General features: G+C 33.0%; 1 protein-coding gene across 1 annotated transcript; it reads left to right on the forward strand.

Moving 5' to 3' along the window:
* Nucleotides 1-236: 236 nt before the first annotated feature.
* Nucleotides 237-15,656, forward strand: LOC6044025 (putative laccase-19; the record flags this gene model as incomplete). The annotated part of the gene is made up of 5 exons (XM_038261296.1): nt 237-248; nt 7,489-7,684; nt 13,668-13,880; nt 13,943-14,173; nt 14,239-15,656. Coding segments are annotated over 5 exons (801 nt in total), but the record flags the coding sequence as incomplete, so codon positions are not given.
* Between the last annotated feature and the right edge of the window lie 1,954 nt (nt 15,657-17,610).

The raw sequence follows: 17,610 nt of genomic DNA on the forward strand, positions 1-17,610 counted from the left end.
CAAAATTTGAGAAAATTCTTCCACCTTAAAAAAACGCTGCTGTAAATATACTCTTCCAAACTTTCTGTACAGAACAGACAAAAAAAGCTGTATGTAAATTGAATGTAAATGAGTTGTCAAACTTTGCTCTCTACTCTTTCACGTGTGTGTTTACTGGCGTTGCTGTGTGTGTTTTTGGGTGTTTTATTTCACTTTGTTTCTTCCTCTCTGTTACTCTTTACTATCCTGCGTAAAATGTAGATTTTAAGGTAAGTCTCACTCTCTTTCTATCTCTATATGTAAATATCTGTAAAAAAAAATTATATTTTCAAACTTAGCGTGTACAAAAAGTAAACAAGCAGTGTTGCCAAAACAAGCGACATTTCTGATAGAAATTTATAAAAGCTACCATCATCGTTCAACAAACAGACATTGAAAGCAATCTAGTTAAATAAAGTTGAACAAACACAAACGGAACAGAAAAGAACATTCAAACTTAATTAGTTCGCCGATGGCGGAACGGAACTAAAAGTTATTTCTGAGCAAACTTGTGTGCAATGTTGTGCTAAACTAGAAGTTTTTTTCTGGGGTTCTGTTCTCACTGATGAATAATTCTCTGGGACTTCGGAGTATTTTTTTTTTTTGTATATTTATTTAGAGTGTAACTATTTTTTCGAAAAATTTGTAAACAACAACAACTTTGATACCAAATTGATCAGAAATCTGTGCTCAAGATACAGATTTTTTAAAATTTTAAAGGCCTTTTTGTATGAACTACTGCCATTAAATAAAAGTACACAAAATGTATCATCCAAATCAAAAACTCAAAAAAAAATCTCATTCTTGGAAGAATTGCTCTAATGATAACCTTCAAACACCCAGCGAAGGGGAAAACTCTTCGCTGGCAATTTCCTGGTAAAAGGCCAACAATAAAACTTTCTTCCCTCCTCATCTAGCACGATTACCACAGATAAGTGGACCAAAATTTGGCTTGTTTTTCCGATTCAAAATAAATTGAAGGAAAATTCAAAACTTTAACCTCTCATTATCTATTTCTCTGTCTCCCTTCTAAAAACAAAGAAAAAAGAAGGAAAAACAACAAACTAGCAAAAATATTAACAAACTTTTGCAAATAATTGCCACGAGTTCCTGTTCCCAGGACCGACCACCCGTCGAGAATGAGTTCCACGCGAGAAATGTTTGAGGTTAGAAGGCAACATGAGGAAGCGTTTTCTAGCTGCATATTAATGCTTTTTTGGTCGAAACGTACGAAAGAAATATTAAAGTTGTCTCCCCCGCGATTGCCGCCCACTGTGAGCGGAAGACAGAGAAAGCTTATTAAAATAAAAGGGAAATAGAGGGAAAAGTTACTTTTTTGCTAGTCTGTTGGTGCAACGAGGAAGTTTTTTATGCTTTTGGACGCGAAGAACTCTGAAATTAGTTGTTTTCATCATTCAGGTTTTTTTTAAACAAACATATGACCTTTAATTCTTAGTTGAAATTAAAAATTGTATTATTAGACGATAAAGAAAAATGCAAAAATGTTTAAAAATAACTAGTTGTTTGACCTGTCAAATTTTGAATTTCTTTATATAAATTTTTTGCGGCAAAATTTTAAGAGACATTAAGTAGTAAGATGAAGTGAGAAGAAGATTCACAATTCCGCATACTTTATTGCAAGATGCTTTAGATCAGGGGTGACCAAAGTATGGCCCGCGGGCCAAACGTGGCCCGCGAGGTGATTTTTTGGCGGACCCATTTTGAATGATCATGTAAAATGGCGTAGACCACTTGTAAAGTGATTTTATACTTTTTACCATTAATTTAATCTTTTAATGCTAATTTTTTGTTAATAAAAATGACTCATCAATATTTTGATCCCCATTTTAGAACACAAATATTTTGTTCGAACATTTTAAAATTAAAACAATTTCAAAGGTTTCAATGGGAGTAACTATTAAATACCGTCAAAATTTTATCAAACATTTTTGAAAGTAATTATAAAACGTTCAAATTTGATTTTGTAGAAATATGTAATAATTGCATAATTTGAAATTGAAAGTAATAATGACCCTTCATGAACTGATCCTCAAACTTACTTTGCACTTAGGAACCTTCCTTCTGGATTCGAACTCATTACAGTTAGATAACGAATCTGTTTGACTACCATCTGATTCAGGCAGGCAAAATGTTGAAATCGGAGGATCAAGGCTGTTGCAAATATTTTACAAAGCTTTTGCCGATTAACCCTTTCCTCCATTTAAAAAAATGCTCAAAAAACCAGGAGCAAAATATTTTTTCAAAAAACTTTTTAAAAAATCAATGGAAATTTAAGTGCAATCAGCTGAAATCAATTAAAAATGCATTCCTCTTTGTATAGAATTATTTGAGCATGTTTGGGTTTATTAAAAATAATTGAAATTTTAGTGAATTTTGCAATAATAAATGGTTTTTTTAATAAAATGATTTTTTTTCGTCGAATCTCTTCTTTTTTGTTGAGAATAAAGATTGCAGTTTAACTTTACGGGTGCTTAAAACTTATTCTAATTTTTTTTTCTATGAAATGATGAAATTCTGGCTTGTATTTTCTATTATTTTGAATTAACGAAAATGTTAAAAAATAACAGAAATAAAAAATCAACTTATAGATTTATTTTCCAGTCTTTTAAATCAAAACGTTATTTAATTTTGTTTATAACCTATTTTGTAAATTTGGCCCGCAAGCTCATTCGGGCTTTTAATTTGGCCCGGCCTCCAAAAACTTTGAGCACCCCTGCTTTAGATAAACACCGAAAATTTGGTTGAAATTTTAAATAAACAAAAAGTGCTATAAATCTTTTTATTTTATCTGTTTTCGATAAGAAGCCGATTAATTGAATCATTTTATAGGCAATAGACTATTTTTCTGAGCTCCAAAATATATTTTTTGTTGAAAACATATTTTTGTTGCAAAATTGTCTTGCCTAATTTGGGTTCACCAATATCAGTGTCTTGAGTTTGTTTATCTTTTGCTCTTTGGTCTGACAGGGGGATTGGCAGCCAAACCCGCTTTGGTCTGACAGTTTTGATCTGTCAGCTTTATGCTGGATTTTGGTCTGACAACGCGGGGGATTGGCAGCCACACCCCCTTGTTTGTTGTACCACAGTGCATTATGCTGTAAATTTGGTTTCGAAGTGTAATTTTTAATTGTTTTTTGATGCAAAAACAAATTCGCAATCTAAAAGGACTTTAATAAAAATATAAAATATTAAAAAAACATTTTTTTGCATTTTATTTGTAATTTGTTCTTTTATTGGTCAAGTCAACTAGTAAGCACTAGCAAAACAAGCATTAATAATATTAAATTAAACATTAAAGAAATGTATCCCTAGAAAAATAATATAAAAGCTGAAAAAAATATACTATTTTGTTTTTTAGAGGTTTATTCCAGTCTTCCCGAAACGCGCGCACGCCGTACACGCCGTACAAGTTTTCAGTGCAGATGAACCTCAAACACACCAGGCTGCCATGTTCGAGTTCTCCCCGCACGGCGCACTCGAGTTTACACGCGGTGTAAACACGGGGTGCACACCTCGGGTACAACGCCGTGCGAGCGAAGAGCGTGTAAAGAGACGAAAAAATGACTGCTTCTCACTCTCTCTGTGGCAAACACTGTAGTGTGACTGCAGCGGAGAATGAAACATCGCTTTACAGCAGAGGGAGCGTGAGGGAACTATTTTTGTCTCTTTTCTGCGTCGTCGGCTTGCACGGGGTTTGTACCCGGGGTGCAAGGTTCGGTTTTAAACTTGAGGTTCGTGTGTGCGTACAGACTGTACACGGCAGAGTTTAGGTTTGCTTGTACGCGTGCACACGCGGTGCTGGTGTTTGATCGAGTACAGAAAACAGAGAACGCGGTTGAACGCGGTGCACGGGGATCACTGGTTTATTCTAAAAAGAAAGGATTCAAGAGTTATTCTTTAAGATGGAAAAACGTCGAAAATTCGAAAATGAGATTCAAGTGGCCACCCTGAATTAAAAATTTAGCGATTATTAGATTCATATGGGATGATAATTTGGCATGAAAATCTCTCAATTTTATTTCTGAACCCAGGGTCGATTTTGTTTGGTTTTCTCAAGTTCAGGGAGCAAAAATCTACCATATCTTGACCAAATTGAAGCGTTTACCGACATCAACTTCTAAAATTTCAAGTATTGTTATGCTGTCCATAAAATGATTGTTGCCCAGTGAGAAATTTTAACATGAACGGTTTTGGTTAAGAATACTTTTTTGCCATAAAAACTCGTGAAAACCGAAGAAAATCGACCTTGGGTTCAGAGATGTTCAAATCTAATCTAATCTAATCAATCTAATGCGCTAGGGCAGCCAATCTTTCGAAGTGATCCTGGGAGTGCCTTAGGTTAGATTACGCCTAGCCTCTTCTTGTCATTTATCAACATTTTTAGTGCGCCATTGCAATAAATTGCCTTGAAACATCACAAAACGTTAAACCGGCCAGGCATACTGCGTGAAGTTTGCCGCAGAGATGATTCGTTAAATTGGATTGAGTTTGAGCACGGGGTGTTCAAACAACAATACAGTTCTGAATCGACAGGGGAGGAAGAAGCGTGGGGACACACCGAGTTTTGGTTTTAGGTTATTATTCGTTGGGAGCATCATGCTAAGAAGTTTTGGTGTTCCGGGACCCTCGAGGATGGGACGTTGTATTTCCACGAATGCCCTGGACACTATTTGCCGTGCTTATAGCGCCACAACTCGCTCCGACCTTGGGTTCAGAGATGTTAAAATAAATTCAGGGTGGCCACTTGAATCATATTATTGATTTCTAGATTTTGTTTCCACTTTTCTAGAACCTTAAATAATAGGCTTTTCATTTATCAAAGAACGATTGCAAATCATAAATTGTTTAGAAAAAAGTTCATTAATATTAACCAACGAACAAAATTTCTAAAAATATCAAACAAAATATTCAATAATTGACAATTTAGTAAAAAACTGAAACATTTTATTCAAAATAATAAAAAACTAAGTTAAAAAAATAAAAACTACAAATTTATTTTGAAATACATTTTTTAGCTTTAAAAAAAGCATTCTATCAAAATATCTTGAATCTGTTTATATAATTTTAAAGGTTACCATATTTTTTTAAATTTTCAAAAAAATAAAATTGAAAGAAAAATAATAATAATTTTAGGCTGCTCCAAATCGCTGAAAATAAGCTGTAGTGCTTTTCGATATAAGAGCAATTCTCGATAATTTCGGTCATTCGTTTTTTTGTATTTTTCAATCCGGCTGAAACTTTTTTGTTGCTTTCGGTATGCCCAAAGAAGCCATTTTGCATCATTAGTTTGTCCATATATTTCTCCATACAAATTTGGCAGCTGTCCATACAAAAATGATCAAGACTAACAATTCAAAAAGGCGTAATATTAAATGTTTGGCCTTTTTGAAATGTTAGTCTTAATTTGAAAATTTTGAAAATATTGATTTCGAAAAGGTCGGAAAATTTCACGAATGTTTCATATTTTAACTTTGTAAATTAGTTGCTGAGATATCGGCGTTTGAAAATGGTGGGTTGGTTGGGTGAGACTTAGAAAACATCAATTTTGCTGTTTTTAAACCATTGTATGGCAATATCTCAGCAACTAAGGGTCGTATCAACAATATTCAAAAAAGCAAAATATAGAGAATTTTATCAGCATTTTTTTTTTTCAAAAGTGGGCAAACATGGGTTCTAATTTTTTAAAAAAAACTGCTACTATTTTCAAAAAAAAAACTGAAAATGGCTATAACTTGAAAACTGTGCAGATTATCAAAATTTCACTACAGTACAAATTTTATTGGCGACCAATATATCGATTTTTTGAAAAAAAAAATAGTATTGATTCAAAAATTCGCAACTCGTTCAAAGATTTTTTGCACAACCTGAAATTTCTGAAAAGTTGGCATTTGATGTCCGCTAAATCATATCAAAAACTAAAATAAATAGTGTTTTTTTTTTAATCAAGTTCTAGTGACAAAAAGTTAAATTAAAAATCACCAATTTTTTTACCGTGTATATTTTTTCAGTGTAGTCCTTATTTATACCTACAACTTTGTCGAAGACACCAAATCGATCAAAAAATTCCTTCCAAAGATGCAGATTTTTGAATTTTCATACATCAAGTTTAAATGAAAAGTTGCCAAATTTGTATGGAAAATTATATGGACAAACTAATGATGCAAAATGACTTCTTTGGGCATACCGAAGGCACCAAAAAAGTTTCAGCCGGATTAAAAAATACAAAAATTAAAATTAATTTAAAAAAGACAGATTTCATAGAGAACTGCTCATTTTTAACCCACTTAAAAACATATGGAAATCATTCCTTTTATATTTGCAATGACCTAAGATTAGCTTTTTTAAACATGTACTAAAAAAATATTGAAGCAATGTGACAAAAAAAAACAGAATAATTACTTTAGGCTGGTCAAAATCGCTGAAATTAAGCCCTAGTGTTTTTCGATATTTGTTAGAACGACAGATAAAAGCCATTTTATTCTGAATTTTTTGTTACGTACTCAAAACGTATTAAACGTAATTTTGTTGCAAATTGTACAAAATATTACGAAATTATTCAAGAGTTCTGAAATACTTTTCAGGCAATTACGCTTGGGATTCCCGATTTTTCCCGACTTCCCGATTTTCTGAATTGAGTGGCCACCCTGAATTATGCCCTGAATGCTGGGACGGTGGGACACGTATGCATATACGGTTGTGAAAAAAACGAGTGATTCTAAAATATTAAGAATGCAACGTAAAGTTTTTAAATGCTAACTTTTATTCGAAGTTTAAATTGCATGACATAGAAAGAAAAACTTTTAAAAATAAATTTATTTATAAATTATGGATATAAATCTGGGGTTTTCACCAGAAATATTTTATATTTATTTCGACCTTTTTCTTTCAAGATTTTGGTCTTGATGCTTGGTGCCAAAAAGTCGTTTTAGATTTTTTTATATCTTTAACTATTTTTTATATGCAATACAATATGTGCTAAGTACACTTTTTAAAAACTCCAACCATGAGAAGTGATTTTCTTGTCTTCAAATGTTGTAATGTTCAAAATTTTAGCCAAGGAAAAAGCTGACAGTTTTATTTTTAACAATATTCAAATATTGAGCACCACAAATTGTAAAAAAACGAATTACAATATTATTTATCATATTAATTTATTTTCTTTTGAATGTTAAATACATGTTATTAATCAAACAAAACAGTTAAATTAGAATAAGAGGAAAGAATATGAAAAAAAGGAAATAATCAACAAAACAGAATTGAACAATTAAAAAAACGATGATGGTAGCCGAAACCAAGAAAGCATTTAGCTATCCATTTCAAACATCCTAAATGCACAGTTTAAAAAAAACACCTCAGCCTACACCCACAAAAAAAGGCACTTTTAAAATCTCTACCTCGACCAAAAAAACAAAAACATCGAAATTAAAATTCCCCTCCCAAATTGGCCAGGTCCTGAACCCGCTCGATGCCGTCTGCAACATGCCCCGGCCGGACGCGATTTGCGTGAGCAACCTGCGAAGTGCCAAAAAGATCGACAAAGCCGTCCTGACGGAGCGGCCGGACGTGAAGATTTTCCTGCCCTTCCGGTTCTACTTCTACCGCGTCGAGGAGCTGTTCGCCGCCAACACGTACAACAAGTTTTTGGGTGAGTTATTTTTTTTAGGAAACTTTTTTGGGAAAAAACATGATATTTTTATTTTGAAAATCAACCAAGCGTCTCCATGAAATGGAAACTATTTTTAGTTCAGCTTTTATTAAGAACTGGTGTGTCTTCCTTTGCTTAAATATTTATCTTCAACCAACTTCAATGTTTCCCTTACATCAGTGCGCGCAAGTCCCAGCTGGAAAAGCTCACGTTTGCACTCCATTCACCGTCATTTGCCAAGTTATGAATTCATCTTCCGGTCCAGAAGAGAAGAGGTTCCACTTTCGAGCTCTATTTTTATTGCATATCTTTACTCCCACTCAAACTTTACAGAAACAGAATACGGAGTTCTTCAACTCAGCGTGCATGCTCAAGATTTGATTTTTAAATGCATAGGGTAATTGGACAATTTTTTAATATTTTGGAGGTTATGTTTTGAACAGCTTCCTAACCTTTTCACATTTTGGTTTTTTTTCTAAACAAAATTATCAAGAGTTAAGGAGAATTTTTGTTCAAATTTTAATTTAAAATAAATTGTGCAACAATTGACAACAACACTTTTCCAAGTGGGGGTGGAAACGGATGACAGCTGGTGCGTGACATGTGTTACTCATCCTGTGTCCTCATCTACATCCTCAGAGAAAGTATTACATACACTGAAAAAAAATGATGGTAATATTCATCAGGAAATGGTAACAGATTTTGTGTCAAAAAATGGTAAACTTTAATCAGGTTCACATAATTACACATTTTTTGAGTAATATTACTCAAAAAAGATGTAATATTTGCTGTGCACATATCCTTCCTGACGTTGGTGTGACAGTGAAAGCCACATTGGGACTAGACTGATGAGGAACACGTGTTCGTCCCAGCGAATGAATAATTTACATCATTACCGGTGTGTAGGTGTGTGTGTCTGTGCTTGTGTCCCAACGCAGAACCGAGAGCAGAACACAGAACAGCTGAAAGCTCAACTTGTTCAGCTTCAGCTTCCGGGTAAAGTTTTCAGGACGAATCTGGGTTTCATTTTTGGGTCCCTGGAGTCTGGTGGAAGAATAAGCTATTCATTGGTTGTATAATTTGAAATCAGTTAGTATATTTTTTTTTAATTCTAAGGGCAATTTAAATAAATCATAACCATGCATGGTTAACTACATGTAGTTAAAATTTGTAAAAATCTGAATTATGTTTAAACACATTACCTACAGTTTAAAAAGTACATAATAATTTGAAAAGATTGAAGTTGGAATTATTAATTTTCTGTAAATTTTTATCAAAATCAAAACAGTTAGATATTTTATAAAAAAATACAAAACGTTTCGTTCTGTTAGGCCAATCAAAATTTATTGCTTAAAATTAAAATTAACTTTCCAAAAACAAGTCCATTGATTGTAAACTATTGCTAACATACATCTTTCATTTTTGCAAATTTAATTGTAGAGGTTTTTACAAATTTTTAATGTTGTTGTCTCAGATCGGGAAAAGACGCAAAACCTAAGAAAAAACATCCTTTTCATAAATTCCTTGATATTTTTCAAATTTTTAAGTCGTTATTTCGATAATTCTTATCGCCGATATTGGACGATAACTCATTTTAAAATCTTCCTAAAATCGATTAATTCAACCGTATCATGTTAAATTTTCAATGCATTCACTAAGAACATATTTTTTGAAAATCTAGTAAGTTTCAAAGTAAAATATGTACAGTCCAGACTCGATTATCCGAAGTTTCGATTATCCGAAGTTCGATTATCCGAAGGTTTGTATGGGACTTCGGATAATCAAATCACGAACAAAAAAAATTTTTTTTTCTTTTTTTTCTTTTTTTTTATGTTTTAAACATAAAATTTGAGCTCTGCGACCCCATTTTAGTAAAATTTGAATAGTATTAAATAATAAAATGCCTTTTTTCCATATTTCGTCACCGCCATATTGGCCGCCATCTTGAATTAAAAAAGGTAAATCACTAAAAAAAAAATCCCGAGGCCTTCGGATAATCGAGTATGGACTGTACTCAAAATTGTTCACAAAGTACGCAAAGTACCGAATTTCGAAAGTACTCAAATTTTCATAATTTGCAATATGGGTATCAAATGAAATTTTGCATGCTTTTTTCAGTTTATTACACTTTTTTTGAAAATACTAAAATTTCCACTAATTACCGCATTTGTTTAAAAACACTCAATTTTTCCAAAAAAAAAAAGCAACATGGCTATCAAACGAAGCGAAATCTGATATGCTTTTTCACTTTATCAGAGATATTTTTTTTAAATACAAAAAATTTCACAAAATAACGTATTTTTTCAGATTTTTCAAAATTATGCAATATGGGTATCAAACGAAGCTACATTTTGTATGCTTTTTCACTTTGTTCGAGTTTTTTTTTAATACAAACATTTTCACAAACCATATTTTTTCGAAAACACTAGAATTTTCAAAATGTGCAATATGGATATCAAACGAAGCGAAATTTGGTTTGCTTTCTTCACATTTATAGAGCTTTTTATGAAAATACAAAAAAAAATCACAAAATACCTTATTGTTTCAAAAGTACTCAAATTTTAAAAACATACAATATGGATATCAAACGTAGCGTTTACTTTTTTACTTTATTCAAGCTTTTTTTGTTAAATACTAAAATTTTCAAAAAAAAAACATATTATTCCAAAATACTAAAAAGTTTTAAATATGCAATATGGGTATCAAACGAAGCCAAATTTTGTATGATATGATGAAGCATGCAAAATTTCACTTCGTTTGATATCCATGTTGCATACTTTGAAAATTTGAGTATTTTTGAAAAGGATACTGTTAATTGTAAAAAAATGTATTTTCTAAATTCTATAAAAATATCGCCGGTAGAATTATCGAAATAACCCATTATCGTTATCGTCAGACGATAATGTTATCGATTAACAACATTGATAAATACATAAATCTTTTCACAAAATATCGTTTTTTTTTTTTTTTTTTTTGTTAAATGCTCAAATTTCCATAATTTGTAAAATAAGTATCAAACGACGCAAAATTTTGGATAGACTTCCACTGTATTAATATTTATTTTTTTGTGTTAAGCAGTATTTTTTTTTACTAAAAACCGTATTTTTCGAGAATACTAAAAATTTCGTAATCGAGCAATATGGGTTTAAAACAACGCAACATTTTTCATCGATTTTTTTTTGTATTTTTTTTTGCAAATTGTAATATTTGAAAAAAATTGCATAATTTGCAATATAGATATCAAACGATGCAAAATTTTGTTTGAATTCCATGGTTTTACAATTTTTGGTGTAAATATTTACTGAAATTTTCCTAAAACACCGTTTTTTTCTAAAAAAACCTCAAAATTTCATATTTTGCAAAAAACGTTTTTTGAGATACTTAAATTCTAGAGTGTTTCATATGTTTATAGGACCTGTTAGAAAAAACTCTAATAAACCATTAACCATATGGATATGAAACGACTCGAAGTTTTGCATAGATTTTCACTTTTTAACCATTTTTAGTGGTAAAAAGTTAAATTTCATAAAATCAGCGATTACACGTCAAATCAGCAGGATCCAGATCAAAATTGCTCCAATTTGGTTCAATTTTGGTAGGGGAAAGTGGGGCAAGTGTAACAAGCTAAGGAAATGCTCGTTATAACCCATTAAAAAGTTAAAAAATCTGTCGGATTTTATTATAATCATCTTATTCTAGGTCTTGACTAAGACTTTGTTAAAACAAGTTTTTAAAAAATCCTGTTTTTTAATGTGACAAATTGATTTTAAAATTTTGATTTTCCGTACGTTCTACCCAACTAGTGGGGCAAGACGAACAACCCGTTGGGGCAAGAGGAACAATGCATGAAAAAACATGTTAATTTGCTAACAATTGAACTGTTATCACTTAGATACATCAGATTAGAATGTATTTGAATGGTTTCTTCATTTTTAGATTAAATAATAATATTTTACTAAAATTTTATCGTTTTTACGAAAAAAATACTACTTCGATGATAAATAGTAAATTTTAGTAATATCACTATACTTTGTATGAACAATTTTTTTTAACGATTGTTTATCAGTTCTTAAGTACTTTCATGTATTTATTTCCCAATAAAATATGTTCTTGCAGCAATTCGTAATTTTTCCATACTAAAAATCCATATGGTACACTTGCCCCACCTAAACAATATTTTTTAAAAGCTCTCTACAAAAATAACTAAAACATAAATCATACTTTGTAATAGTGGCATGTCATTTGTAGGGTCACTACTGATCTAGGAAAAATAGCATTTTGATAAAATGAGCCTTAAAACGAACCCTAAGCCTTATTTTGTACTTTCCAAATATTATAAGAAAACAAAGGTTTTGAAAAAAAAACTTCATTAAATCTTATGCCCCGTGGCGTTTACGTCATTTTGGCGGTTATGTGGTAGTAGAATCAGCTAATTGCATTGCTAGCAACAATTCCTCTTACTGGAAATAATCAAAATTGTAAAAATTACGGCCGTAGGAGCGATTGTTCCTCTTGCCCCAGGAGCGATTGTTCGTCTTGCCCCACCTTCCCCTATGGAAGTTCCTTGGCCAAAATAAGTCCCGTATTTTGTGTTTGACGATCAGGGTGTTCGTTTCCGAAATAGGGTGGTTCAAAAAATTGAGATTTTAACGATTTTCGCAAACACCACAGAAAAAGTATATATTTAACTTATAAGTCTCCGGAACAGCTGAACCAATTTTAGCTTGTTAAAATTTTTTACGTAGTATCAGCACTTTGACGTTCAATTACAGCAAGCATAAAAAGCATTTTTTGAATTGAAATCGAGTGATAAGTAGCTTAATAGGAAGTGAGCAAGCAAGTTTTTTTCAACAGATTTACAGAAGAAGTTGTTTAAATTGTGATAAACAGCAAATGTGATGGAGTTTTGGAGGGATTGCTTAACCCTCTACTGCCAATTTTTTCGAAAATTTTTATTTTTCCCGTTTCATTTCGAAGAAATTTTGTTCTACGAAAAACTTTACTTCTCTTGTTTTATTTTTAGTATTCTAATTTGCATTTTTTTTATTTGTTTAGTTTATCATTGTTTTTGGTAGTATTTGCCCTATTCTACCACCTCCTATCATTACATTTTGCCTTTCCAGTTTTTTCATGTTTTTATAGTGACATTTTCAATGTTTTTCTTGTTTTTCACATTTTTTGCACTAGAATTATCATTTAAATTGTAACAAATAGGATGAGTCATACTATAGGATACTGCAAAAATTACTGCATACTTCTTTTTAATTAAAATATAGGAAATGTTATTAAAAAAACACAGCCAAAGTTGGCCTCTAGAATAATGACGTTTTTAAAAACATTAACACAAAACAAGACAAATTTCCAACCCAAAAAATTTCTAAAAGGAAATTTGAATTCTAGAGTTTTTTTCAAAGGTCCAATAAACCAAATTTTGAGTTTTGCTTTTTTAGTGTTTTCTACCCTAGTAACATTTTAGGTTCAAAGTAGGCCATAAAAGCCTATTTAGGCCGTATGAGGGTTTCCAGAACCATGATAAAACCTGTAAGTTTAAAAATGTTACTAGGGTAATACCCCTGACTCAAGGTGGTTTCAAAAACAGCAAAAACTGGAAATTTGGAAATATCTATTTACAGAATTCTGAGACATAATTTTTTTTCAAACTTCGATTGATAAATCGAATTTTGATATTTAAAAAAAAATGTCTCAGAATCCTGTTAATGGATATTCACCATTTTTAGATATGTTACGTGAAACAATGATACGTAACGAGCTAAAATTGGTTTCGCCGTTCCGGAGCTGTATTTTTTTACCGTTCAAAAATTCAATTTTTTTAACCACCCTATTTCGGGGAAGACTAACCTAATCGCAAAACAAAATACGGGTCTAATGATTTGGCTAAGGAACTCCCATGCCATTTAAAAACTGAATTTAAAAAAATCAAAAATTAAATATTTATTCATTTTTCCCCCCTGAAACACCACAGTTGCCCCCGGCGGCGATCACCTGATCTCGCTGATCGATGAAATCTCCTACGTTTCGCCGCCCTCGCCGATGCTGTCCCAGATCGAGGACATCCCGCCGGAGCAGTTCTGCAACGGAGACAACCGCCCGCCAGACTGCGGCCCCAACTGCATGTGCACCCACACCGTGGACATCCCGCTGAACGCGATCGTCGAGGTGGTCCTGGTCGATGAAGGTATTACGATCATCGCAGCGAGATGAAAAAGATCCGATCTAATCTCAAATCTTGTTTAACAGTTCAACAGGACAACCTGAGCCATCCGTTCCATCTGCACGGGCACTCGTTCAACGTGATCGGTATGGGCCGGTCGCCGGACACCAACGTCAAGAAGATCAACTTGAAGCACGCGCTGGACCTGGATCGCCGTGGGCTGCTGCACCGGCAGTACAATCTGCCCCCGCTGAAGGATACCGTGGCGGTGCCGAACAACGGCTACGTCGTGATGCGGTTTAGAGCCAACAATCCAGGTGAGTTTTTACCTTTAGAAAATGAATGATTCAAAATTAAAAAAAATCTGCGTCTTTCTTCTCAGGCTACTGGCTGTTCCACTGCCACTTCCAGTTCCACATCCTGATCGGTATGAACCTCATCGTCCACGTCGGTACCAAGTCCGATCTGCCGCCGGTGCCACCGAACTTCCCGCGTTGCGGTAACCACATACCTCCCATCAAATTTAACTAAGCTAGAGTAAAAACGCGAAATTTTGCGAGATTCGTTACGAAGAAGTGGAAGCCATTCCACCGAAAAAACGAAACCATTTTTGGTCGACTTGATTAGGAAAAATAACACATACACTCTAACGCCAGAGAGCTATTACATAGTTTGAAATTTCCGTGTATTTTTTTGTTACTTTGTTTTGATACGTAAGCGCTTTTTAGTCGTAATTTAGAAGTTTTTTTTTTTTTGTTCATTTCGTTTATTCTAAACTTTTGGCTAAACGTTTAGTTAGGGTAAACAATGTTGAATGTTGTGCAGTTGGCGTAAACGTCAGCGGTGCCATAATGGTGGCCGCCATAACGAAAACGTGGTCACGCCACGTTTTTATGGCGACTGTCGGAAAACATCGCAATCTGTTTAAACGAAAAGTTTGACATTCTCCGCAAATCTTTACAACTCCCCTATTTCCTAGTTAATCTTAAACAAAAACATTTACTCCCCCCGGAAGAAAAACATAACCAAGGTAATTGTAAGAATCGGGAAATGAAACTTTCTCATCGATATGAAAAAAAATGTGGAGAAACGAGTCGTAGAAGAAGAATATGTAAGTCAAGCCATGTTAATGAAATTTTATAGACTACTAAACGCACCCAGCTTCGTAGAGCATCTTTCCAGTCTTGCGGAAGCAAAGGAACGCTTCCATTTGTAAACTTTTGTTTGCTATAAAAACAAAACCTTCTAACAAACATCCCCCTGTATCACGCTCCATCATTGCAGAAAAAAGCACATACATTTTACATCCTTCCCCAAAACCAATAGCAATATTCTCATTTTAAGATGTTAAACTCTAAGATATTTAGTACGTTGTAGATAACTGATACCAAAAGACAAACACAGACGCGGACGGGTTTGGAGATGTGTTCACATGATAATCTTCAAAAACACAAGAGATCATGATTAGATCAGAAAAACAAGCAACAATGTTGTCCGACCCAATTGCAAATTCAAACAGTTTGTGCAGTGGCATGAAAAGTGCAACCAAGTTCAAGCACTCCGACCCCGATAGAAAGCCAGAGAAAGAGTCCAGTCGAACGAGACACGTTAGGGATTTAATTGTAATTTATCTCATCAGATGTGGGGATTCGTCCTCGTCAGTGATGATGAGAAAAAAGAAGAAACAGTTTGTCTGTAAAGTCGTGTTTGTATTTATACTAGAGATGGATTTGCAAACAAAAACGAAAGAAAATAAGTGTGAATACCAAAACGAGATCGTTGAATCTTGAGAGTAAATAATTGTGGTTTTTTGATAAATAAGTTTTTGAAAGAAAAATGTCCCATTTGTAAAAATAATTTGTATCTTCCATAGCAACTTAAGCTACATTTTGAAAAATTGAAAATTTGAAATTTGAATTCCTTTAAATTTTTGAAATTCTTGAATTTCTTGAAATTTATAAAAAATTTTTGAAATCCTAAAAAAATTTAAAAAAATTCAAAATAATTTTAAAATTTTTAATATTTGTAAAACTCTTGAAATTTTTTAACATATTTGAAATTATAGAATTTCCTCATTTCTTGAATTTCTTAAACTTCTTGAATTTCTTAAATTTCTTGAATTTCTTGAATTCCTTGAATTTCTTGAATTTCTTGAATTTCTTGAAATTTCTTGAATTTCTTGAAATTTCTTGAAATTTCTTGAATTTCTTGAATTTCTTGAATTTCTTGAATTTCTTGAATTTCTTGAATTTCTTGAATTTCTTGAATTTCTTGAATTTCTTGAATTTCTTGAATTTCTTGAATTTCTTGAATTTCTTGAATTTCTTAAATTTCTAGAATTTCTAGAATTTCTTGAATTTCTTGAATTTCTTGAATTTCTTGAATTTCTTGAATTTCTTGAATTTCTTGAATTTCTTGAATTTCTTGAATTTCTTGAATTTCTTGAATTTCTTGAATCTTGAATTTCTTGAATTTCTTGAATTTCTTGAATTTCTTGAATTTCTTGAATTTCTTGAATTTCTTGAATTTTTGAATTTCTTGAATTTCTTGAATTTCTTGAATTTCTTGAATTTCTTGAATTTCTTGAATTTCTTGAATTTCTTGAATTTCTTGAATTTCTTGAATTTCTTGAATTTCTTGAATTTCTTGAATTTCTTGAATTTCTTGAATTTCTTGAATTTCTTGAATTTCTTAAATTTCTAGAATTTCTAGAATTTCTTGAATTTCTTGAATTTGGTAGTGCGGTGCCTGTGTGGACGCTCAGTCCTGTTTTTTCGTGTTATTTTCCGTCTCTTTTATGTCGCTGTTCGAGTGCATGGGGTGATTGGTCATTATAATTAAACAATGGAATCAGTAGTGCGGTGCCTGTGTGGACGCTCAGTCCTGTTTTTTCGTGCTATTTTCCGTCTCTTTTATGTCGCTGTTCGAGTGCATGGGGTGATTGGTCATTATAATTAAACAATGGAATCAGTAGTGCGGTGCCTGTGTGGACGCTCAGTCCTGTTTTTTCGTGCTATTTTCCGTCTCTTTTATGTCGCTGTTCGAGTGCATGGGGTGATTGGTCATTATAATTAAATAATGGCATCAGTAGTGCGGTGCCTGTGTGGACGCGCAGTCCTGTTTTTTTTCGTTTTTTTCCGTCTCTTTTGTGTTACTATTTGTGTACATGGGGTGATTGGATTTCTTCTTCTTCTTTTTCCATTTATTTTTTTTTTCGCGCGTTCGTTGGCCGATGAATTTTATTTTTGTTCTCTTTATATAGTTTTCGATAGAAACGATCCGATTTTTGAGACAAGCAAGTCGTATTGCTGGATTAAGTCCTTTCCATATCATCGAGGATCGGAAGGCACGTCGACGGATATGTTTTAAGGCTTATGATATTAAATAATTTTAATGAATGAAGCCCTTCCTACATCACCGTTGATCGGAAGGCACGCCGACGGAGAATTTTTGGAGAATCGCGGTCGAATTAATACTATATTTAAATCCCTAGATAGGTATCTTTCCGCAGCCGGCTGCCTAAGATTTTTAAAATTTCAACCGATAAACAAATTGCTCATGGTCGCATCACCTACCACAGTGAATCCTGACCTCATACCCATCTTACTAACCCCTCAAAACTCATGTGATACTTTGTCGGAGACGCAGTCGATTTGGCGGTCCCATCACTCAAGTATCGGACTAACATTCCCATCCACTTCCCGTGTCTTACCACTGGTCGTGGCCGGCGTCGGTATTGATCAGCACGATAGGG

This window comes from Culex quinquefasciatus, chromosome 3, assembly GCF_015732765.1.
Source record: "Culex quinquefasciatus strain JHB chromosome 3, VPISU_Cqui_1.0_pri_paternal, whole genome shotgun sequence".
Taxonomy (NCBI): domain Eukaryota; kingdom Metazoa; phylum Arthropoda; class Insecta; order Diptera; family Culicidae; genus Culex; species Culex quinquefasciatus.